Source organism: Neolamprologus multifasciatus, chromosome 5, assembly GCF_963576455.1.
Source record: "Neolamprologus multifasciatus chromosome 5, fNeoMul1.2, whole genome shotgun sequence".
Classification (NCBI taxonomy): Eukaryota; Metazoa; Chordata; class Actinopteri; order Cichliformes; family Cichlidae; genus Neolamprologus; species Neolamprologus multifasciatus.
Window position 1 is genome coordinate 15,715,441 of NC_140443.1, and position 25,930 is coordinate 15,741,370.

The following is a 25,930-nucleotide window of genomic DNA, read 5'->3' on the forward strand; positions in this document are numbered from 1 at the left end:
TGAGCTGTGACCACTTGATCTCTGATATGTGAAGCCCACAGGCGGCACCAAATAGCAAATAAGCTAGGATTACAATGGATGTTGGGTGGTGTAAGAAAGTCGTGACCATACATATACGTTCTCTTAGGTGTCCTCTTTAGTTTGCATGTAGATGAACATTTAAAAGTTTTCTTGTTAGCCTTTATCCCATTTGGTATACATTTCCTGAAGGCCTTTCATTCATTAACAAAGTATTTCTCTCGCTGTTTCAGGAAAGATCAAAATCTCCTCTCCACTGTGAACTGCTGGTATTTGGTCTTGGATCAAACCCGACGCGAGAGCAAAGACCATGCCACACTCAGCGACATCTACAACAACAACGTCATTGTCCGTTTGGCGCACGTGGGTGAAGATGTCATCAGACTTTTCAAAAAGGTCAGAATCAGAATTAAATGAATGAGGTCATGCTCCCCTCACAGTAACTAACACACACATTTCATCTGCTCAAATGTCATGACAGGTAATATATAAAAAATATATAAAAAAATCTAATTAGGGGAAGGGCATGAAAATATCAGTTAGGGATGTCAAACTCATTTTAGTGTACGGGTCATGTATTTCCCATTTTGATCTTGAATGGTTTGATCAGTAAAACCACTGCATTATAGCCCATAAAAAAACCCAAAGGAACAAACAAATTTTTTTTCCTTTGTCTCTTCTCTTACTTTTAGTCTAACCAAGTAAATGTACTTTAGTGCACTACAGTGATACTAATGCATTGCACACGATGTTTAGAATAATGAAGGAGGACTAGCTCTACAAATTCTTCACCTTCACCTAAAATCAGCAGCTATCAGATGGTTGAAACTTGGGCACAGTTGTTCCATCAGGACAATGATCCCGAACACATCAGGACAGGTTTTTAGAAAGGATACAGGAGGCTAACATTAACCTTCTGGAATGGTCTTCCCAAAGCCCCAACCTCAACCCCGTTGAGAATTTGTGAATTTGTGGGTTGGTGCCAGGAAACCAACTAATTTGAATGGACTCCACCACCTTCTGCCAAGAAGAGCGATCAAACATTTGTGCCAGAAGCTTCTGGATGGCTAGCAAAAGTGTCTGGTTGAGGTGCAAGTTGCTAAGGAACATTTAACCAAATATTAGTGGGGGTGTATGTATCCTGGGAGGATTAGAGAATATTCAAAAAAATATTTCAATCTCATCCACCCAAAGTCAGTAAAGATTTATGCTGTTCAATCATTCCATCCTGGAAAAAACAACAGTTCAAAGAAATCATTAAAGCGAAAACTTAGCTTGACACTCATGCTATATTAACTTTATGTAAACTTCTGACCACAACTGTAACTTTCTTTCATTTATCCAAAATTTTGTCTTTCAAACATGTGTCTGAAACTATATATACTATATATGCTTTAGTATACTATATATGCTTTATACTGTTACATATAAGAGTATACATAACATATGTTTTGCATGAGAGTAGCAGAGTGCAAGTGGAAAAGCACCCCCAACCACCTTAGGGATTTTATATCAGTATCATATCATTTGACAGCAGCAGGAGTTTAGAGTAATTTATGCCTTCTAGGGGGCTCTGCAGTATCTTGATGGGAGCCCTGATGAGAATGGGATGGCCTATAACCCATGCTAGGAAAAACACTAACTGCCTGCAGAAAATCTTTTTTTTTTTTTTCAAAATGTTAGCTCAAATTCTGGTAAAGTTCTCCTGAACAATAATCCTGTTATACTCCAGTATCCTGGTTCAGCTGCAGTCTTGATGTTAATAAATGACACATGGGGGGAGGGAAATGAATCAACTCTGGCATCTTTTTAAACAAAGACTAAATGTACTGAATGTGCTAAAGTCTAATGCCTATCACATGTGAAATTGCAAGGTTGCTATTTTGACAAAGTAGTCCTGAGAGGTGACAAAAAACAAAACAAAAAAGGATTGGTTGAGCTGAGCATTACTCCGTATCACCTCAAACGGATTTCTAGGCTCACTCTCCACTGGCATTATTCCCCGTCTTAGGTTATAACCCTTTTGTGAGACATGTCCAATTCATCATGGGCTCTTATCCTTTAAAACCGAACGGAAACTGCGACTCCGTTCAATGGGAAATGCTCTGCAGTTACTGCGCTGTTCTATTTTAGTCTGCATTTGCACTTTGGGCATTGTATCTTTTCTGGTGCAGCGTAATGATAGCATTTCAATACTGCTGACATCCATCACATACAAAATAAAACTGGCACACAGCTTTCAAGCGTCTCACATGTGGGAAAGCAGTTCTGTTAACTAACCCAGTTCTTGTTCTTAGATGTTTGAATACTTGTCTTCATTTGTCCTTTAAATGTGGTATTATTTTCCTCTACAAAGCTGTCTCCTGTTTTTCTTTTTTTACAGAGTAAAGACATCGGCGTACAGATGCATGAAGAGTTAGTGAAAGTCACCAATGAACTGTACACGGTGAGTTGCTGTTGCTTGTGTTGAAAGAATATGGGATGTCAATCTTAAAGCCAGGCTTTTTTAAAATACCTGAACCTGCAACCTGTGGGTTTGACACCACACAGAGCAGATGTGCCTTTTCAGCAGAGCAGCCTGTAACAGGTCATTTCTTCCCTCTCCTGAGGTCATGAAAGGATAAAATTTGCATTCTTCCTCCTGCTGTGAATTGCTACATGAGTTGAAGGAGACAGTGTTCCTGCTCCTAGCTGTGCTTCAAGCAGACTCAGCAGTCTGTGTTACAGAGGTGCACTGTGCTTACAGCAAAATGAGCTTCTGTAATGTTTTCAGCTAATGTTACATGTAATCTGACACCTCTGCTTGCCTCATATGTTAACAGTTGTCACTCTTGGTGGACTGTTATAACCACATACTGCATATAGAAATGTGTGCATACTAGTAAACACACAGCAAAGGTTTGTGCAGTGGTGCAGACACAAAACATCTGCGTTTATCTGCACTGCATCTTCATTTGGCAAAAGAAAAGGAACTGAGGCATATCACTGGCTACATGTGGGACAGTACAGCAGACTCGCCAGAATGCATTCTTCTGGCTCTAATTGCTCGGTGATATCCTTATCTTTACTTACTGTTCAATGGCTAATATGATTCATAGCATAAATGTAAAAACAATTTACAAGCGTAAACAGACTAGATGTAATTAAGACTACGATGAAAGTGTATTTTGGCAAGCAGGACAATAGCATGCTGTGAAACAGAATACCCTCGTGGATTATTTTTTCCCTCGTCAAATCCACAATTCATTGTTTTTCATTTCAGTGATTAAACAGAGCAGTCACCAAATTGTGTTTTAAAGGTCTTAAAACATTCCATTGCAAATAAGATGAGAAACAACAACATGCTCTTATAGATTTGCACTACTTTTCACTGTAAATTTGATTTATTTCATGACCGAGCGTCATTTCTTTTGCAGGATGTATATAACTCCACTCTTGGCTGCTTGCACGTTCAATCCTTTCTCTTGGCATCCTAGTTGTTGTCAGCTTAATTGTGCAGGTGATTAATCCTTTATCGTGGTCCTGTAAAACTGGCTAAACATAATTGCAGCAAAGTTTGACAACCCTGTGATTTGATTCATTTATGATAAAGGAGCAAAAAGAGAAGATGAGCAGAAAGTAGGTCAATTGTGGATTTTTTTTTCTACAGTTAGTTTTGCAAATTGTTTTTTACAAAATTTACAAAATTACTAAATTAAAAAAAAAGAGTTGGTGGCAAAAGGAAAAAAAATGACCTAGTAAGAAAGCTAAGCGCATGTGCACATTGCAAAATGATGTGTATGCAGCACATCGCAAATGGATTTGAATCTGGATTACTGAAATCGTATAAACCACACGAGAATAGTTCTCACATGTAACATTGTACTGTGCATGTTATATTACTGCTATACTGATATTGATTTTTCCTCCCTCTGATTCATGCATTATTAAATGCCTGTCAGCAGCTCCCACACACAGCATAAGGAATAGCAGGAGTCTGCTCAACTTTATAATTGAGAAAAGTGTAGAGTTTAAGAGAAAATATAATCATTGTGTGGTTATTTTATCATTTGGACCTTAAATAAGCAAATGTTGTCAGGCAGCAGGTCCCTGGTATTGGTCAGCTGCTGAGTTTTTGCAAAAATTGAGGAGTTTTTTGTTTCATCTGTAGCAGAGGAGGTTGCTCACTGTCACTTTGTAACCTCCTTCCTCCCCTGCTGATCGATCTCACTGTCCTTTGCACGTCCGTTGCAGACGGGGTTGCTAGGAAACCAGAACTTGAGAATCAGTGATGGTGAAGCAGATGTTGTGCGACTGTGCTGTTGATTCAGGTTTACTAGTTAAACATTTACATGTGGCTTTTTTGATAAAGCCATGAAACATTTATCCGAAAACAGAGATTGTTTTTGTAAAAGTACCACGACTGTCTTACTTTACTTTGCTGGGATATTTAATTTGTCTTGCTATTCTGTGGTTAGGCTATTCAGACAGTGTGGAGACATCAGACAAACGTACTGGACACTCCAGCTGAGTTAGAAAATGTCAATGAAAATATGACAGTCCCATGAGAATGATGAGTATGCCACACTCACTAATGTTTTCTTGTGTGATGAACAAAAGTACTAAGGGTCTTATTGGTATCTTTCTAAGCAGTTGCTGTGTTTATTAAGTCATGATGATCTGGTTATAAAATTAATAAGAAAGGTTCATTAAAAAGAGAATACTGACAATTCTTAGCTCATTTAGCCAAAAGGCTGATGACCTCATGCCGTGGCGAGGCGTCTCTCTTCTGTCTGTCCGTTAATAATTCACAAGAATCCTTCTTCCTCCTAACTACAGAATATTTATCATATTTTAGTGGAGCCTGCACACAGTGATCATCTCACAGGTCTTCATCAAATTTGTGTTGAAGGTCAAGTTCAAAGTCACATTTGTCATTCTCATTGGATTTTAAAATTCAGATTACGTGGTGTTTCGGCCCGTTTTTGCTGGCCACTTAGTGTGTTTTCAGTCCTGTAGTTGATTCTTTGTCCTAAAGAACAAACCACAGGGTGTCTCCCTACGTTTTTTCTTTCTCTTATTTCTTTCTCCGTAACTTAGCCTGGTTCAGACTGAAGTTTTTTCTACATACTGTCGGATCTTTGAGTTTTTTTCTTTAAGGTTGCAGAATCTTTAGGTTACAAAGTAAAATAATCTGATGATCAACAAGGATCCTGTGCCAAAATTTGAGGATATTGCTTTTCTTCATCATACTTATCAGTTTCCTTGCTCGTTTAACTGTGATGTCCTTTATACTTGCTGTGTATTCTTGCAGGTGATGAAGACGTACCACATGTACCACACTGAGAGTCTCAGTGCTGAGAGCAAACTGAAGGAGGCAGAAAAGCAGGAGGAGAAGCACATTGGCAAGGTTAATGACATTGGCCTGCGTTATGGCTACGATGATCGTCCACAGCGTCGAAGTTCTGTAAAGAAGATGGAGAAACTGAAGGAGAAGGTCTGTTTTTAGCCCATGTATGATGAGGATTTATGTCATGCACATTACTCCCAATACACTCTATCTATTCGACTGCAAACAAGCTGCAAATGCATTTGTAATTGAAGTGTCCAAGTAAATCCAACTATTTTATACGTGCATACTGACAGATTATAGAGAAGATAAAACTGTTTAATGTATAATGCATTCTTAGAGTACATTAGGAAAACATTTTGCTTCCACCCTTGATGGGACTCTCGCTCTTCCTTTTACACCCCCAGAGACAAGCCAAGTACTCTGAAAACAAGATGAAATGCACAAAGGCCCGGAATGACTATCTTCTCAATCTGGCAGCTACTAATGCCCTGGTGGCCAAATACTACATCCACGATGTCTCAGACATGATAGATGTAAGTCAGAGCCAAGAATGGAAATATGGATGGAAATGGAAATACTCTCTTTTTTCAGTTTAAGTTTGTTTTTGGATCTGTAATTACTATGCTTTGTTTTTTTTGTCCCCAGTGTTGCGACTTAGGGTACCATGCAAGCTTAGCACGCACCTTGAGAACCTACCTTTCTGCAGAATATAGTCTAGAAACTTCTCGCCACGAAGGGTTGGACTTACTGGAGGGAGCAGTGGATGCCATGGACACCAGAGGAGACAAGATGAAGTTTATGGACACACATTGCCAGATCTTCTGTCCTCCTGCATGCTTTGACTATCAGCCACACATGGGAGATGAGGTGAGTCAACAGGGAGGGTAATGATTTAAAAAGTCTTTCTTTGAAGGTCTTTATTCTTTCTATGTTTATTTTGCACTGTGTTAAGTCACTTTCGGAAATATCCCTTTATTTCTTAATCCCAGGTGTGTCAAGTGAGTGCACAGCAGCCTGTCCAGACAGAACTCTTGATGCGCTACCACCAGCTGCAATCACGTCTGGCCACACTAAAAATAGAAAATGAAGAGGTGAGCAGCTCATTTTAAAGCAAAACAAGTTCACTGATGTGCTTAGGTATACGTTTTAGGTGGCCTTATCCATACTCACGCTCAGTTCATATTTGGCCTTTGATATATGAAGCAGCATCTGTATTCTTTTCTCTATTCTCTAAGGTCAATATTTTCCTGTAGTATATCCTGATGTTTCATCGAGATAATGTTACACAGATACCAGAGTCTTTTGAGAAAGAGTCTTTATGTACAAAGGTGTACATAAATACAAATGAGAAATGTATGCAAGTGATTATTAGTGATAGTGAAGTCAGATCCCGAATGTTGTATAGGGTCTCATAGGGGAAGCTGTTAACATAGTAGTCTGAGTTGCTGAGTTTGAATATAGAGGTTGCACCATCAGTGTATTAATGCAAAATACTGTGCAAGGAAGTGAAGTTGTTATCATTCAAACCATCGACTAAATGTAGAAGAACAGGGAAAAAAAACACATATCTGCTGCTCTAAATGCAAGAGTCTTTAAAACAACATGCTAAGACACCAGAGTCCTTGAGAAAGAGTCTTTATTGATGTTAGATTGATGTGTTACACTTAGTTTTATACTTCATAATTTTTGCAAACACTCTCACACTTTCCCTTACATCTGAAGCTATAAGCTAACGAGCTACTAATCAGTCATTAGGTAGTTAGCTTAGTTTAGCTAGCTTTGATCAATGTCATCCGCTGAATACTGAAATCACTGAAATCGATCTCTTGTTATTGTTTCTTTTACCTTTATTCAACCAGGAAAACCCCATTTAGATCAAATCTCTTTTCCAAGGGAGACCTCGTCTGATCTTTCTGTAAATTATTCCATGTCCAAGTGAATAGTAAGAAAAAGCTTTTTTCCCCAGCCTGTTAGAACTCTAGGCACATTAAAAAGCAACCATTTACAGAAGTGTAGCTGGTAAATGTTGGTGCTGGAACAGAGAAGGGTAAGGTGAAACTAAAAGTTATAGAGAAAGAAATACCAAAACTGTTTTTTGCAAGTGGTCAATGATGCCCAATCCATAAAATCTGCATGGCAGGCATGAAAGAAATATATCTGTGTTTTCATTCATTTTTTTTTAGCAAACAAAATAATTTTTCCCAAAACTATTCCTTTAGGAAAACCAGAACCCATCCCTCCAATTAGTCTATCACTCATCATCATGGCACAGGAGGCACTTTCATACCTTCATTTACTGTGTTGTGTTTAATAATGCGGGCCACCAACACCCTCCACTACAAACATGTAACAACAGCCAGCCACTCTCCTGAGCTGTCACTATGCATTCATATTTATTCATTAAATCTGACACTGATATGTGGGGTCATATCTCATCCAGTCTCCTGCTTCCAATGGGGGCCACCCCCAGCATGGTCACCAAAGCCACTGTGACTCACACAGACATGTTTAAAGGTCACCAGGGTGTGTGTATGTGTCAGTGGCTGTCATGAATAAGGAAATCCACGCTCCCTTCCTGTCTGCCTCACATGGAAGGCACATAGTTAATCTTTCATGTCGTGATGCATCAAGCTAGCAAGCTAATTACTCTATTGTTCACGCTGTCAGTCTAACTACGGTGCAAATAGCCTGCAGCAGTATAATCTGAGCTGCCGTGTTTACACCACAGTGTGTTCGAGACACTGAGAAGACTAATGAAAATATGTCCAGTGGTACAAATATTCTTTTATTATTTTATGTGTACAAATGACCAGTTTGCTATCTTTTTTTAATATAATTGTATTTAAACAAATATATTCATGTTGTGATTAATGCTGAAATGACAACTAAAGTTTACATCTATATGTGTTTCAGGTGAGGAAGACTCTTGACGCCACCTTGCAGACCCTCCATGATATGCTTACTGTGGAGGACTTTGATGTTTCAGAGGCTTTCCAGCACAGCCAATCCACAGAGTCTGTGAAATCAGCCTCATCTGACTCTTACATGAGCAAGGCAAACATCGCCAAAAGACGAGCCAATCAACAAGAGACTGAGGGCTTCTACTTTACTGTGAGTAGTCGGACAAATGAACAAAGAAATTGCAGCGTGGTGTAAATGTGCACAGTACAACACAAAGAATGTCTAGAAATAGCACTAATTGTCTTTTTGTCTTTCTTATCAATAGAAATACAAGGAGTACTTGAATGGCAGCAATCTCATTGTCAAACTGCAGGCTAAGCATGACCTTCTGAAGCAGACGTTAGGAGAAGGTGAGACTTATTAAAACGTTGTCGCACTGTGTTTAGCGGTGTAGAAAGTTCTATATTAAAGTAACTGCTAAGCTGCCAAGAAAGAAAGTATCTCTAGAGTATATTAGTACCTTGATATATAGAAGCACATCTAGCAAATCTATTATATCTATTATAGTTGTTTTTATCCAAAGGAAGTAGAGCTACTTTCAGCAGCTCCCTTATTTATAAGGTGTCACGATAGCAGGTAACGCTGCCTGTTTGATTTGGCACATTTTTTACACCAGATGCCCATCCTGATGCAACCCCAAAGGAATTTGTGTCTCCTCCTGTGATTGAACCAGAGCTCTTTCACTTGTTAGGCAAATATGTAACAACACTATACAGCCAATTTAGCCAAAGGAAGTAATTTTTAAAAATACATAATATCTTCAGTTTGTATGTAGCCTACCCCATGCTTGAAAATGAAAATACGATACAAAATTATATCATTCAGAGCTAGAGAGAACAAAAACCCTGCAGTCCATGATAACAAGCACTGTTATACAAATTTAAGACCCGAGAGCTGTTAAAATAATGAAGCCAAAGGGTCAGTAAGAGTCTGTCTTTTAATGTCACAATGCTGCTACTTTGGAATCACAAAGATGTGTTAAATAATTTTGTTTTGTTGGGAATATTAAAAGTTTTCAGACTCCCATATATCACAGTTGTGTCTGCTGTACACAGATTCTTTTAGAAATCAGATAATTAAATATTGATCAAAACAAAACACCAAATTATATTACTTATTATATTAATTATATTATTATAAATGATATTATGTAGTAAAGTTGTAGTTCTCATGGCATCCTGAAAACTGCACCACCTAAAAGCAGGTCATCTCAAGCCATGGATTACTAGTATAGCATTGAAAGGATATTTCTTCCCATGCTTTCCTTACATATTCCTGATATTAAATATGTGTTAAACTCATCCAGAAGAGAGAAGAAAAGTATATTTGATGCCATGATGTCATGGCGATCACCAGACTCTTGCTAGCGTATGCTTTAAGGTTGGAATTATGTGTTTGACATAAAGAAGGATTGTGCTGGAAGCTGCTTTACACATGACATGATCCTTGAACAAACATTTCTGACTGACTGATCAAAGTGAGGCCTTAATTTGTTTGCTATTCTGAAACGTGCGTGTGAGTGTGCTAATGTGGTGCACATATCATGAAATCATAATACTGTACAAATCAGCACCCACTCTTGTTGCCTCTGGATACATTTTCACTTTCACAGAGCTAGTCTGCAGGCTAGTCCCCTTCTGGGGTTCTTGTGCTGTTTCTAGGGCGACCGTTGAATGACCGCTGCCTGGCGGTGAGTCAGATTCAACCATGGCGTTCACCCCATTCAGCCTGACTGAATAGATGCCCGTTTTCTCATAACACCCCTTTCCTTCTCCATCTGCCAGCCATGTATAGTCAGCCAGCACTCAACCGTGCTGCTAACTTCTGTGATTGTAAAACTAGTGTGTTCTAATTTAGCCTCTCTCTGTGTGTGCTTATTCCTTTTAGGGGAGAGGGCTGAATATGGAACAACGAGGTAAGGTTTTCAGTGACAAGAGGGTGAATAAAGTCGGCAATGATGTGTAAAATCCTTCCTGTGTCCCTGGATGTGGCACAAATAAAGTCACAGTGTAGGAATATCGTTACCTCACCATGTTGAATGGTTTGGATCCAAATTAGAGATGCTTTAATCTATAGATATATCTTAAGACCAGGGACTGAAATGCCAGTGAGATGGATAATGATTTGATTAATAAAAACATTTCAATGAGGAGAAAATTAAAAAATATTGACTAGAAGGGCATGTGACAAATACAAATGCTTGACTTTTATTTTGATCAATTAAATTTTATATTTAATTATACCTGTATTGAGTATTTTGTGATGTATTACCTTTCAGTCATTATTACTTTGAGAAAGTTACAGGAGCTCCATCCTTGTATTACTTTTACTTTTAGGTTAATACACAAATTTGCTTTCTTGCCAAGTGTTAAATGAGAAAGTTGATCCCAGAAAGCTGATTCTGTTCATCCTGATGGTGTGTTGGTCCCACTCAGATGATTGTATGCTCAGATTGAGGCTAAAGCAAAGGGTTTGCTAATTTAAGTTAGCATTTAGTAGCAAATAGCTAGTGCAAGCACAATGTATCATTTGTATAATTTGGATTTTAGATAGATGAAATAAGCAACACAAAATATTATACATTTAAAGCCACTAGCTAAGCAATTTCAAGGTACTTATTTATTTTTGGTTTTAAAATGTTGTGCTAAGCTAGATAATATGATTATGGCTTTATAGAGACAGCGTAATACATTATACACTCAATCATTGATTGCCCACTAAATGAAACATATTCCACTGTACTTTGTAGTGCAGTACTTTGTACTGTCTATAGAAAGTATTAAAAATGTATGTAGCAGGTTTTTCGCTTAATTTACATACATTGACATATTTCACATTCTCTATTAATTTGTCTTTTTTTGTTAAGTTGCCCATCTTTATCTTTTCTTCTTTATCTCTGTCATATCAGGTTTGTAGTTTTTTGACAGGTGACAGAACTGTAAAGGATACAACTTTATGCTATTCAAAATTAATGGAGTACCATGAATTATTTTCCCTTCCTGTCTGAGCGAGAGTTTGACTAATTGCACTTTGTCTCTTCATATTTATCATAAAGAAATGAAAAGAGTATCGGCTGTCTCATCTAGCTCTCAGCAAGAAAGCAAATGACTGTAGTCTATCTCAGAAACGGTCAATATATGACTACCATATTCTTTATGATTTGGAGCAGCCTATTGTTTTGGTAAAGATCTGAAAAGAAAAACATCTTAAGCAAAATCAGTTTTACTGTTGCATATTGCATTATTTTTCATGTTTGCATTGTACCAACCCTACAAACCCCACCATCTCCCCAGGCCCCCAACTCTTCCCCCTAAACCCCAGAGAATGCGGAAGTGTAGACCTCGCTCCATTTTTAACCGTAGGCTGTTTAACGGCAATATGGAGGCCTTCATTCAGGTATAAGCCCATCTGTGCCCTCTGTCTCTCATGAGCTCAGCTTTCTCGCTAGCAGTCCTTGGGGGTTCTCTTGCCTGTGACCACTCTTTTATCCAAACATTGCCTCACTCATGCACTGACTTTCCTCTTGCTCAATGCTTGTCTTCACATTTGACGAAAACACTGGATAAGGTGAAAGCTGGTCCAGCATCTTGATGTGAAGATGGTGTATTTTCAAAAGCACCATTATAAGGTTTGTTCTTGTGAGCCCCCAGCCTCCGTACACTGAATTAATTTGGCTGTATGTCAGTTGGCCACACAGCAGCTATGCAAATAAACAGATGGCCACTTCCACTCTAATGCTAATCAAACTCAGCAGACAAGCAGGGCATGCACCGACAAAAGTACAGAGATAAAACGATTAACCAATGAATCAACTGACAAAAAAACAAAAGGAAAAAAAAAATTTTTTTTTGCTTTATTGATTTTTTGTATAGTGTTGTATGTTTTGAATATTATCATTATTTATATCTTAGTAGTTCTTCAATGGGCTTTTTTCTCACAGATCAAATAAAGAATCAGTTAGTTGAGGAGATGGCGTAATTAGCAGATCGACTGATAAATTGATTCTAATTTCCCTCCAAATCAAGAAGCTGTTTTTGGCTGGAAAAATATGTGTCTTCCCCCCACCTACCATGCTCTGTAGTAGGCCCTTCCCTCCCACTCCCCCCCAAACCATGCCCTCATGTCTCACACGCCACATGGCACTGATGCTTTGACTGATGCTTTTCTCAGGCCATGCCTCGTCCTTCTCTCTCTCTCTCTCTCTCTCTCTCTGTGTCTGTCTGTCTGTCTGTCTGTCTCTCTTTGTAAGATCTGTCTCTCTCACTAACCTGTTGTGGTTGTTGTTGCTTCTCTTCCTCTGTCTACGTGCCTTACTGCTCTCTGCCCAGGGGAAGACGGAATGTCCGTGCGAGGAGTCAGGTACTCTGTCTTATAGCTGGGTGGGATCATTACACTGTGTTTAGTATGCTAACCAACATTTCTGTGCCTCTGTCCCATTGGGATTCCTGTGAAAATACTGTTATCGTGATGCATTAATATATTTTTGTTTTGCATATTGTGACTCAGAAAGTTAACGTTAAGTGATAAATGATATCATCTCAGCCTTCTCATCATAACGGCTTGCTAGTGTGACTGTTTCTTATGGTTATTAATTTCTGATTTAGTGGTTTCTCTAGTAATAATTTGATTGTGTCTATAGGATTCAGGCCAGCCTATACCAGCGGTGGTTGAGAGCTGTATTCGATACATCAACCTGTATGGTATGTTCCAGTTCTATTCATAAGTTATCTTTCCACAAAGGCTGATGTTTTATTTGTGTAGTGCAAATTTACAACAAAATTCAACAAATTCAAATTTAACAAAACAAAAATGCATCAGGTCACATTAAGGATTCTTATATTGCAAAGTAGGGACCCTGCAATTTTAGATAGAAACGGCAACAATAAGAGCACTAAGAGAGCGAACTCTCCCCAAAGGTCAAAGGGGTAAAAAAAATAAATTTCAATACAGTATGATGACATCAGCATGTTATGGTGTCAATGTGACTATGTAGGGCCTAATATTGCAAAAAAAAAGCAAAAAAAGCAACAAAAAAAAAGCATGTTGTCATCTCTTTTCATCCATCAACTTTGACCTTGGGTGCTAACATTTCAGATCAAAGTCAAATGGTTACCTAACCTAGGTGCTTATGTCTCTCCAGACTCTCAATATAAAGTTTTCACCTAAATTAATCAACTCGAGCTTTTATTGGTGTCTATCATCACACAAAATTTGAAAATTATATCTTAACCCTTTCACGTATAGTGGTCACTACAGTGGAGATATATTCAAAGGCTGTTTTCTTGTATTTGTGTCAGGGTTGATAGTATACTTGCACATGATCACAACACACAGTGTATATTATTTATTCATTAGTCAACTTCATAAGCCAAAAACATATGTTGTCCACCTAAGTGGACATGAAAAAAAAAAACTTTTAAAAGTACATGTGTAAAAAAATTAAGTTCAAAAATCTTTTTTTCATGCCTAAAGATGAATAAAAATGTAAAAAAATTCTGATTGAGGTTGTCATAATTCATGCATGAAAGGGTTAAAAACTGCAATAGAGCGCTAACAAACAGACCAACAGACAGTTATTCGCTACAGCAAGTAGACAGAGCAGACAGAGTTTCCCTTTTCATTTTCTTGCTTACATGTAGTTTTCAGTCTGTATAATCAAAACACAACTGATTGTTAGGGTTTTCTCTCTGTTATTGTAGGGTCTTTACCTAATATAAAGTGCCCTGAGGTGACTGTTGTTGGGATTCGGTCCTATATAAATAAAATAAAACTTTAATATTGTTAATAGTAGCCATTCAAATATTTTTGGTATTTTAGAAGTTATTAGCAGTGAAATAGCATACAATGTGAGATAATATAACTGCTCCAACTGGATCGCTTGGAAAATCTTAAACTGGGGCATTTCATATGTACAAGCCTGGATGAGAGAGTGAGGTGAAATATTAATTTCTATGATTCATTCATTTCTCAAAATGGGTTGCATTCTAATATTCATGATGCTCAGCTTACATTAATCCTTATATATAAGAAAGAAGATGGGGTGTCAGTGATAAACAGGACATCTACTCTCTAAGAGATGCTAATGAATCTCTTACTAACTAATAGTAACGTCTGTCTTGTGAAGATTGTTATAATAAGAAAAACAATGTAATTTTGATTTCCACCAGTTATGACTGAAAAAGCAGAAGCTTTGGGCCGCACCCCTCAATTTTTGAATTAAGGTGTTTATAGTCTAATTGCCACATCCATCCATCCATTTTCTTCCGCTTATCCGGGGCCAGGTCGCAGGGGCAGCAGCCCAAGCAGAGAAGCCCAAACCTCCCTCTCCCCAGCCACCTCCTCCAGCTTATCCGGGGGAACACCAAGGCGTTCCCAGGCCAGCCGAGAGATATAATCTCTCCAGCGTGTCCCAGGGTCTCCTCCTGGTGAGACATACCCGGAAAACCTCGCCCAGGAGGCGCCCAGGGGGCATCCTTGTCAGATGCCCGAACCACCTCAACTGGCTCCTTTCAATGCGGAGGAGCAGCGGCTCTACTCTGAGCCCCTCCCAAATGGCCGAACTTCTGACTCTATCTCTAAGGGAGAGACCAGCCACCCTTCGGAGGAAACCCATTTCCACCGCTTGTATTCGCGATCTCGTTCGTTTGGTCACTACCCACAGCTCATGACCATAGGTGAGGCTAGGGGCGTTGATCGACCGGTAAATTGAGAGCTTCGCTTTTACACTCAGCTCTCTCTTCACCATAACAGACCGGTACAGCGTCCGCATCACTGCAGCCGCTGCACCAATCCATCTGTCAATCTCCCGCTCCCATCACTCGTGAACAAGACCCCAAGATACTTAAACTCTTCCACTTGGGGCAGGGTCTCGTACCCAACCCGGAGTGGGCACTCCATCCTTTTCCAACTGAGGACCATGGCCTCAGATTTGGAGGTGCTGATTCTCATTCCCACCGCTTCACACTCGGCTGCGAACCGTTCCAAGGCGAGCTGGAGGCCATCACCTGATGAAGCCAACAGGACCAAATCATCTGTGAAAAGGAGAGATGAGATCCTGAGACCACTAAAGTGAAAGCCTTCCGCCACTTGGCCACGCCTAGAAATTCTGTCCATAAAAATTATGAACAGAATCAGTGATAAAGGGCAGCCCTGTCGGAGCCCATCACCCACCAGGAATGAGTCCAACTTAATGCAATGCGGACCAAGCTCTTGCAACGGTTATTAAGGACTGAATGGCCCGTAGCAATGGGCCAGACACCCCATACTCCCGGAGCATCCCCCACAGGACCCCCCGAGGGACATGGTCGAGTGCCTTCTCCAAGTCCACAAAACACATGTAGCCCCTGGGGCGGACCTCGTCCACCCCAGGGGCTCTGCCACCAAGGAAATGTTTAACTGCCTCAGTGACCTCGCCCCCAGAGATTGACGGGTCATCCCCTTCGTCCCCAGCTTCCGCCACGGAAGATGTGCCAGTGGGATTGAGGAGGTCCTCAAAGTATTCCTTCCACCGCCTGATGATTTTCTCTGTCGAAGTCAGCAACACTCCACCCGCACTATACACAGTGCAGGTAGAACTGAGTCGCCTGACGGTTTCCAGAATCTCTTCGAGGCAGTCCGAAAGTCTTTTTCCATGGCCTCTACAAAACTCCTCCCACACCCAAGTTTTTGCTTCCACCACCGCCCACGCCGCATTCAGCTTAGCCTGTCAGTACCTATCAGCTGCCTCTGGAGTCCCACAAGCTAACCAAGCCCGGTAGGACTCCTTCTTAAGCTTGGTGGCTCACCTCAGGTGTCCACCATTTGGTTCGGGAGTTATCACCATGACAGGCACCAACTACCCTGCAGCCGCAGCTCCGTGCAGCGGCTTCGGCAATGGAGGTGCTGAACATGGTCCATTCGGACTCAATGTCCCCAGTCTCCCTCGGAATGCTGTTGAAGCTTTGCTGGAGGTGTGCGTTGAAGATCTTGCGGACTGGGGCCTCTGCTAGACATTCCCAGCACACCCTCACTGTACGTTTGGGTGCGCCAGGTCTGTCCAGGGTCCTCCCTCGCCACCTGATCCCTCACAACCTGATCCAACTCACCACCAGGTGGTGATCAGTTGACAGCTCAGCCCCTCCCTTTACCCGGGTGTCCAAAACATATGGCCTCAGGTCTGGTGATACGATTACATACCACATCGACCTGTGGCCTAGAGTGTCCTGGTGCCACGTGCACTTATGGATACTCTTATGTTCGAACATGGTGTTCGTTATGGCCAAACTGTGGTTTGCACAGAAGTCAAATAACAAAACACAGCTCGGATTCAGATCCGGGAGGCCGTTCCTCCCAATCACGCCCTTCCAGGTCTCACTGTCATTGCCCATGTGAGCATTGAAGTCTCCCAGTAGGACAACAGAGTCCCCAGGAGGAGCACCCTCCAGTGCCCCACTCAGGGACTCCAAGTAGGCTGGGTACTCTGAACTGCTGCTCGGCGCATAAGCACAGACGACAGTCAGGACCTGTTCCCTAACCTGAAAGGCGAAGGGAACAAACCCTCTCATCCACTGGGAGAAACCCCAACATACTAGCAGCAAGCCGAGGGGATACCAAGATACCCACCCCAGCCTGACGCCTCTCACCAGGGGCAACTCCAGACTGAGTCCAGCCCCTCTCCAGGAGACTGGTTCCAGAGCCGAGGCCATGCGTTGAGGTGAGCCTGACTATATCTAGCTCAGACACCCTTCCCGGGCCTGGCTCCAGGACGGGGCCCCGGTAACCCTATCCCGGGCAGGGTGAACTGTTCCCTCGATGGTCTTTTCATAGGGGTCTTCTAATTGCCACAGTGGTATAAAATCAAGCTATAGCAGCCATGCTGTCTGCCTGTCACAAATGTGTGAAAAAATGAGTTCTTCTCACCACTGTTATTGCGGTATTGTAATAATTGCAATCACTGCAACAAGTAAGTTCATGCAATTTCTTTCCCCCTATTCCATCATCAACTTTAAGTGGTGTTATTGCAAAGTGGAGTCATTGAGGAACCACAGCAACACAGCCACAACATGGCCGACCACATAGAGTTACTGAGTAAGCTTGGCATGTGCTAGGTTTCTATGGCCAAGCAGTTCCTATATGTAGTAGGAGGCCCAGTACTTTTGACCATATAGTGTATGTGAAAAAGGTAAGATGTGGCATCTTAATCCATCACACTTTCATCCTTTGTGAGTTGCTACTGCAAAATAATTCTTGAGTCTTTTGTCTGTTTTGCTTTCACACCGATTGCCATAGACTTACCCATACTCTCATGATGGGTAACTTCTGTGGATTTCCTTTGTTTTTTTTAAATATGATTGAAGTCTCCTATCTTTAAGCTTGTTTTTATACTTAGATACAAAAAAACAGAAGAAACTCCTTCACAGAGACATTCAACAGAAATAAATCTGGTTTATTTTGAAGGGGGTGTGCCATTTATATTAATACCTTATTTCCATTTTAGACTAACAGCTTTATATGTCCACAGGTCTTCAGCAGCAAGGTATATTTCGAGTTCCAGGATCCCAGGTCGAAGTCAATGATATTAAAAATGCATTTGAAAGAGGTTAGTCCCAGGTCACTTAGCCATCTACTCTTGATTGATTTTAAATTTCGTTTTGCCCACCTCAGAAACCGCAGTTACTCTCACAGGACTCTAAAGTGCAAATAATGAGCCTGTGTGTCATATGTAACCCTGTAATGGACATGTAAACCATTTAATGCATAATACATGAGATCAGCATCCTAAATGAGCAAACATAACTGCACTCTTAATGCATACATTAACTTCCGAATTTGAAATGCATATTAAGAATCACTGCTATCTTACATGAAAGTGAGTGCAATGGATGAATACTGAGTAGACTGAAAGTATGCTACATCTACAGGAGAAGATCCACTGATGGATGATCAGACAGATCATGATATTAACTCTGTGGCGGGAGTTCTTAAGCTTTACTTCCGGGGGTTGGAAAACCCGCTGTTCCCTAAAGAGCGTTTCGTCGACCTCATATCCACTACCAGTGAGTAACATTCCAGGAAAACATGTGGAATATGTTTTATTTAGTGTAGCACTCTGTGATTGTTGTTGTTTATTACTTTTAGAGCTTGACTCTGGTGCAGAAAGAGCTCATCACCTTCAGCAGATAATCGTGACTCTTCCGCGGCCTGTGATCATCGTCATGAGATACCTGTTTGCATTTCTAAACCAGTAAGTCTCGTCACTACAAATTTTCCGGTGTGCAAAATTAAAATAATGATACTTACTGGTTCTGTTTTCCACAGTCTTTCCCAGTACAGCGATGAGAACATGATGGACCCCTACAATCTCGCTATTTGCTTTGGCCCCACGCTGATGCCCATACCAGATGACCAAGATCCTGTGGCCTGCCAAGCACACGTTAATGAGATCATTAAGACAATCATCATCCACCATGAGGTCATCTTTCCTACCCAGCGAGAACTGGAGGGACCTGTGTATGAGAAGTGCATGGCTGGAGGGGACGAATACTGGTAGGTTCAAAGCTAGGTGTCCAAAATGTGCTGTGTTTTCTGAGCCATTAACAACTTGGCCTTGGAAAAATAGCGCCATGTAACATTTTCCACTTCCTACCTTGGCTCTAAGCCATTTTGTACAAGGCTGTAGATTTTACACTCAATACTGAATTATCTTCTTAGACAGAAACCTAATAAAGGGTATTGGCTTTTTTCTCATAAACACAAGACTTCTTTTCTATAGCAACACTAGCAACAAGTGTTGTTTATTTAAAGACTGTATGCACCAGCAATATGATTATTGAATAACATTAATAATGCCTTTCTTAAATGATCCAACTGCTAGAATTAAAGAATGAAGAGTAGCTGTTCAGTTCCTTGTTAAAAGGATTTATCCTGATCAGTCATTTTATTGGATAATATGAATCTCACATTTAATTTAATAAGTAGTTTGGATTTTGCTTTAATTTGGTGTATAAAGTGTATGTTTTAGAGGTTTCAAAAAAATACATGAAAAAAATGTGCATATAGAAAAACTAAAAATGCCAGGATCTTTTTTAGCTTTTCATTTGCATGAACAACATTTGCAATAAAAACTGACACTTTATTAGGCACAGTTTGCTCATACAGGGTTGGAGTCCCTTTTGCCTTCCGAGCTGTTTTATTATTCATGGCATAGCTTCATTAAGGTCCTGGACGATTTTGGTCCAAGCTGACATGATAGCATCACGCAGTTGCTGCAGATCTGTTTGTTGCACATCCACGATGCGAATCTCCCATTCCGCTCCATCTCAAAGACTATCATATTAGGATCAGGTGACCGTGGAGGCCGTTTGACTACAGTGAATTCATTGTCATTTGCAACATAACAGTTTGAGATGATTTGAGCTTTGTGACATGGCATGTTATTGTCCCGAAAGCAACCAGCAGAAGTACGCTGTGAAGGCTGAATATGGTCAACAACAGTACTTAGGTAGGCTGTGGCATCTAAATAATGCTTAGTTAGTCCTGAGTGTCCCAAGAAAATGTCCCCTACACCATTACACCACCAGCAGCCTTAACCGCTGACACAATGCTCTGATTCTGACCCATCTGAATGTCACAAAAAACATTGAATCTGTGCTGATTAAAAGATGCTGATTTGGTACTGACAGGCCCAGAGTATCGCAAGACCCATCCCTTATGCTATTACACCACCTGTTGATACAAGGCACAATGGACCAATGCTTTCATGTTCCTGGTGCCAAATTATGACACTACTACCTGAATATAAAGGAAGAAAGACCAGGAAATATTTATCCAGTCTTTTGTTGTCCAACTTTGGTAAGTCCACATGACTTGTAGACTTACTGACAGGAATGGCACTAGGTGTGCAATCACTGATATTTTTTTGCATACCTTGATTGTAACAAGTACTTATTTAGGATGCTGTTGCCTTCCTCAGCAGTTTCCGAAAAGAACAGCTGATAAATCATCTAAATCATCTTTCTTTCATGTTCTGATGGTTGGTTTGAATGTCAGCAGGTTGTCTTGACTGTCTGCATGCCTCGGTCTATTGAGGTTGCTGCCACATGATAAATATAATATTGGTCTGGTAATTAAGGATTCCTTTGTTATAAAAGGTAATGATTAAAGAATAAGAGTGCGTAAATGGCTCTTACTTTTTTCATTTCCTTTTCTGCATCTCCTCTCTCCAGTGAAAGCCCCCACAGTGAACCAGGAGCTCTGGATGAGATTGACAATGGTACCGGGCCTAACACAAGTGATGAAGGTGAGTCAGCAAACACATCAATCCATTGGGAAGACAAAAATGTTGAGAAGCTGACAGAGAAAATAATGAGATTTCCTCTGATCTTTTTTCATATGGCAGAATTGGAGCAAATCGAAGCCATAGCCAAATTTGACTACGTGGGCCGAAGTCCAAGAGAGCTGTCCTTTAAGAAGGGAGCCTCTCTGCTGCTCTACCTGCGAGCTTCTCAGGACTGGTGGGAAGGGCGACATAATGGTGTGGATGGGCTGATCCCACATCAATACATTGTGGTACAAGACATGTAAGTTAGATTTATTTAGGCTGTGAAGCCCATAAAAAGTAAAAAAATAAATAAATGCTTGTCAGGTGTGTTGCATTTTTAGAAAGCTTGGCCTTAATGAAATCTTCCTAATGAAAGGATCACTATGAATAAAATGCTACACTTTCATTTTATTGCATTCTTATTGGAGCAACAGACACCCAGAGAGGGCAAACCTCAACTAAGGACATTAATCACTCTTACAGCCTTAAGTGATGTGGATTTATTCCAAAATGTGTTGAGATCTTTATTTGGCTACAATCCATCTTTTCATGATTCAGATTCAAGTGGTAGTTATTCTATAATTCTGCTAACAGACAAAGGGTAACAAAAACATAACCTTTGTGGTCGAAGCAATTACCCTCTGATCCACAATTTGCTAAAGAGAGAGATTTTCTTCGAATGGACATTCACTCAGGTCACGTATTGAATGGAGTCCTTTAATTTCTTAATAGCTTCTTTTCTGATAACTAGTAGGCAGGTAACAAAATTAAAGCTAAATTAGGAAGAGTAGTGATTTATGCAGAAAAGGACCAAAAGGACAGAGTAATTAGTGGTTAATGTTTCCCTTTAAAAGAATGGGCTTGGTAGGTACAATGCTGTGGTGTTTTTGTGCAGGGATGTGATTATTAACCTCTTAAGCCCCAACGCCCCCTGATACGGGGGCAAAAAGCAGGAGATCAGGTAGGCTTGGGGCTTAAGAGGTTAAGGATTCTCATTTGATTTTCAACCACTATAATGAAAGAAGTTGAAGACAGTGAAACTGCCTGAAACTGCAGTTCCCTATTGACTTCTAGACACTGACTCCAAGGAAATTACAACTCTGTTACGTCGGCTTTGGCTTCAGAATCAAGCACTTACAGTTCTGGCTTTAACAGATTGTATACTTTGTACAAAAACTCAATGAACAGTTGCTTTAAATGAAATGGGAATGTACTTATCAATGATTCATTCATCAAGAAAAAAATCTTTAAAAAAATTTAACACAGAAATGAATTAACAGTTCAAACACTGCAGAACTCCTTTTTTAGTTTATCTAGCAGACTACTGTTAATTATTTTCTATGTTAAACATGAATAAAAAAGCGTCATCGATATGCATCTGTATCAGGGACGACGCGTTCTCAGAGAGCATTCATCGGACTGACAGTGAGACCAGCAGTGGGCCGCACCACGATGACAGAACCTCATCAAGGAATGAGCGTCAATCTCCTTGTGAACACACACCTGAGAACCGCTTTGGACCAGCATTGGGAAGGTAGTAACAGTTTGATATTTGGGATGGACTTGAGAGAGGGAGGACAGTGAACATTTATCCAGTGCAAAGAAACTGAAACTATTCACGAATTAAATATCAATTTCATCGCCTCTTTTTAGGGTACGAGTGCGATCAGATGGCGCTGCAGCTCCACGCCATAGGAACGGCGCTGACAGCCTGAGCCCCACCAGAGCTGCTGATCTACCCCCCAGGGTTATGCCTCGCCCCCAGAGTCCACACAAAATAGCTGTCAGCAGGGGTCTAACTGACAGTCCCGAGAAACGCCGTCTCACCACATTTGGCAGTGCTGGCTGCATCAGCCACCCTGATAGAAAGGCGTTTGTCGACAGCCACTCTCAAAGATCATCACCAAGCACCACCCGGCATGCAAGTTTAGGAGACCACAAGGCTCTTGAGACCGAGGCACTCGCTGAGGTGATTAAAATCCTTAAAAGCACATGCAGTTTTTATTAATATAGACTTTTCTTATTTTATTGTATAACAAACATGTACATATACAACTATCCCATATGTATGGCTTCTCTAAAAAGGGAGCTTCCTTTTATAGCTTCATCTGAAAAATCATAACTGTATCGAGGCAAAATTAAGGAGGAAAAAAATCTCAATTCTCGCTACCATTCCTAAATATTATGTGCATCATTAGCTCTTTGATGGGTACCAAAACATTACACAGTTGGCAAATAAAATTTTGGGTTTAGTTTTTCCACCATCACATAAAAAGACTCGAGCTCTGAGGAATAAAACAAATTTCTTTTGCCTCAACAATAGATTTAGCTACTCTCTGCTTGGTTGCTGGACATCAGTGTCTTTTGTTTTTTCCTCTACTTATGCTTCTCAGGATATAGAGAAAACAATGAATACAGCCCTGCATGAGTTGCGTGAGTTGGAGAGGCAGAATGTAGCCAAGCACGCGCCTGACGTTGTGCTCGACACATTGGAGCCGCTTAAGCACCCTGGTGGAGCGCAGGAGGTGTCTGCCAGCCCTCTCCATACCATGGTGATCAGGGATCCAGATGCAGCCCAGCGACGCAGCAGTAGTAGCTCCTCATCTGAGACTATGACCACTTTTAAGCCCGCTCTCTCAGTCCGTAGACCAAGTGCTCCTTTAAGGCCCCCGCCTGTCAGACCTGTTCGACCGGCTCCTGTGATTGGACAGGGCCAAGGACCTCACCGCTCCAGCAGCTCCAGTTCGTCTGGTTTGGGCAGCCCGAGCATTACTCCCACTGACAGGGTCTTCCCCAAAGCACCGTCTCCGTCACCATCCACCTCCTCTTCTTCCTCGGACAAACAAGGTAACATGTAGCTCCAGTCAGACAAGTGGTTGAAGAATGCTGTGGATACAGAGTGATTCAGATTATCATCATGTCCCTTCCCCTTTTTTTGGACGGCAAAACAAACATTGACACCCGATGAATATTTACCACTAATCTCGTGTAGTGTAGGATAGGTGCTTGTTTCTGCCCACAACATCCACTCTGTTTCCACGTGTGTTGGGAACAATTCAATGTACTGTACTGCAGTGATATGTTACGCAAAAATAGGATTTAAATCTATGAGAATTATTTTATAGTAATGCTGTCATGCAGAATAGCCATGCTGGGTAAAGAGATGCACTGGAAAATGCTTCTGTTTACTGAAACAAAACAGTGGAGTATCTCAATGAAATGTTATTAGGTTACAAAGATGCCATGAGCGTGTTCTTTGTGAGTGGTTTCCTGCTCCATTATAAAGGGGATACTTAAGGGAATATTTCACCACTAATCATGTAGACATCTAGTCTGTGGCTGTGGTTCATAATATTCCTTTTATATACCATTTATATTGAAAGAAGTTGTCTCAGCAAGCCTGTCCCACAGCGTCACAGCATAAGCAGACAGACAGACAACATGGCTGGATGGGGAAAACACAGTGGACCTGTCTCAAACTGCAGTTCTTCTAATGACCACTAGATGCTGGCTCCAAGGAAATTGCAGCTGTGTAATGTTATCATGGGCTTCGGCCCCAAGCCGTTAAAAGATTCTATACAAAACCTCTATGCACGGTGGCTTTAAATGAAATCCTCCAAATGTTACCTTGAAATGTAAGGAGCTGGGTAAAGCTAAGAAAAAAGTGTTGGTGAAACTCCTGGCAGCAGACTGATTGGCAACTAAAGCACAAATGGGCCTAGTTGGCACCAGTTTGCCAGCTTGTGCTGCTGCTTCAGTCTGGCAAGTTTACGGCCACTGCAATGGTAGTCTCATTGTCCAATAGCCTGTGTCAGGCAAAGTTGTGTCAGGCGGCAGCAGTGCAGTTCCTCTTCTCCCTCCATTTGTTACATTTCCTCAGCAGTGGACCAGGACTGTTATATACCCACTGTGATTCTAATATTTGACAGTGTCCACTCTGTGTCAGGACTGGGAATCTGTTTCTAAAGTTACTTCTTAATTCTTATATATCAAAAGAAAAGTAAGTGATTTCCTTAGCCAAAACTACTTTCTCTTTTTTCTTCATCTGTTAATGTCAGAATGGGCCAGAGAGTAGCAAAATAACCTGAAGTACAGTGATACAAATAATACCGAAAGTTGTTGTGACCATTTTAGATATGCTGTGCCTATAATTAAAACAATGAAATAAAGACAAACATAAAAAAAGAGCTTATATTATTGTCAACTCTCTATATTAAAGGATTAGCTGTGTTACCTCAACAGACTCTCGTACACTTCAAATGACTAATGCACTTATACAAAAAACACTACAGGGAACTGTGCTGCATTTGTAAGTTTTGTGTCTTCATTTTGATGAACTTGTACTAGAAACATGATATAGCACATCATCATTGATGCTTGTCAAGCCTCGTCTAGATTACACATGGTCACTGCAGGCTGTGCGTACGTTTAGCCAAACTTGTTTACTGTTGGTGATATTTGTGGTCCGTCTTATGAGGATGATCAGTATATCTTTAATGTGTAATAGGTACATCGGAATGAATATATACATATTGTTAAAGGACGCTTGTAAAAGTAACATTGTATGATAGAAACAGGATATATTATCATCTCTAGTGTGTAGATTTTTGTAATTCTTACCCTTGCACAGAAATTGGTAAAACAATAAATCAATGAAACCTCCCAGAAATGTCTTTAATGTCTCTGTGGTGATTTTGAGTTAAAAACAAAACAATGTAGATAATCGATATTGAACAGTAGCTGTGCTGCAAATGGACCTCACAAAATGTAAGTAATTCAGTGACTTTACTTCTTTGTAAGAAATGAAAATCAACATAATGTATAATCACTTTGACTTACATGCATGTACAGTGGAAATGCTGTAACTATAGTTGTGTTGCAGGGCCATCTACTGGCTGGCATGGATTATAGTGCCATCCTGAAAGGCTATATAATCACTGAAAGAAAACATTTGAAACTGCAAACATACATGAAAGACATAATGCAACATGCGCTGACAGTCAATTAGTGTCAAATGTATTTTCCTTCTTTTTATTTTATCTTCAGTCATTTGATGGTCAGATCCAGAGGGTCAGATCCCTGCCATGATATCTCAGTATGTTTTGGTTTTTTTGTGTTTTTTTTTTTTTATAATGAATGTTCCTTTTTGCACTAGCGACAATCTTCTCACTGGATTATTGTCTCATAACTATAATATATTAGTAATGGTTCACGGTTAATGTTTAAGTAGCCATTCAATGACCACATTTGTCCTGTGGATGGAGACATTGTGCTTCTTGGGTCCTTGAAAGGAGACTGAAATGCTCTGCCGAATTGAAAAG

The 25,930-nt window shown here is 40.5% G+C and overlaps 1 protein-coding gene across 2 annotated transcripts in view; it reads left to right on the forward strand.

Moving 5' to 3' along the window:
- Positions 1 to 25,278, forward strand: part of LOC146518276 (SLIT-ROBO Rho GTPase-activating protein 3-like) — a 37,594-nt gene extending 12,316 nt beyond the window's left edge. Inside the window, exons 3-22 of one of the 2 annotated variants that reach the window (XM_085161220.1) lie at positions 252 to 414; positions 2,402 to 2,464; positions 5,312 to 5,494; positions 5,755 to 5,883; positions 5,996 to 6,217; positions 6,340 to 6,441; positions 8,264 to 8,461; positions 8,577 to 8,661; positions 10,199 to 10,226; positions 11,605 to 11,707; positions 12,951 to 13,011; positions 17,811 to 17,888; positions 18,211 to 18,345; positions 18,428 to 18,533; positions 18,608 to 18,835; positions 20,515 to 20,588; positions 20,688 to 20,868; positions 21,997 to 22,143; positions 22,263 to 22,578; positions 23,003 to 25,278. In XM_085161220.1, the coding sequence (XP_085017346.1) occupies positions 252 to 414; positions 2,402 to 2,464; positions 5,312 to 5,494; positions 5,755 to 5,883; positions 5,996 to 6,217; positions 6,340 to 6,441; positions 8,264 to 8,461; positions 8,577 to 8,661; positions 10,199 to 10,226; positions 11,605 to 11,707; positions 12,951 to 13,011; positions 17,811 to 17,888; positions 18,211 to 18,345; positions 18,428 to 18,533; positions 18,608 to 18,835; positions 20,515 to 20,588; positions 20,688 to 20,868; positions 21,997 to 22,143; positions 22,263 to 22,578; positions 23,003 to 23,467 (3,067 nt within the window). In that variant the 3' untranslated portion in view covers positions 23,468 to 25,278. Of the gene's footprint in view, positions 1 to 251; positions 415 to 2,401; positions 2,465 to 5,311; positions 5,495 to 5,754; positions 5,884 to 5,995; positions 6,218 to 6,339; positions 6,442 to 8,263; positions 8,462 to 8,576; positions 8,662 to 10,198; positions 10,227 to 11,604; positions 11,708 to 12,639; positions 12,671 to 12,950; positions 13,012 to 17,810; positions 17,889 to 18,210; positions 18,346 to 18,427; positions 18,534 to 18,607; positions 18,836 to 20,514; positions 20,589 to 20,687; positions 20,869 to 21,996; positions 22,144 to 22,262; positions 22,579 to 23,002 lie in introns of both variants that reach the window. The other variant, XM_085161221.1, reaches the window with a different exon arrangement.
- The last annotated feature ends 652 nt before the right edge of the window (positions 25,279 to 25,930 follow it).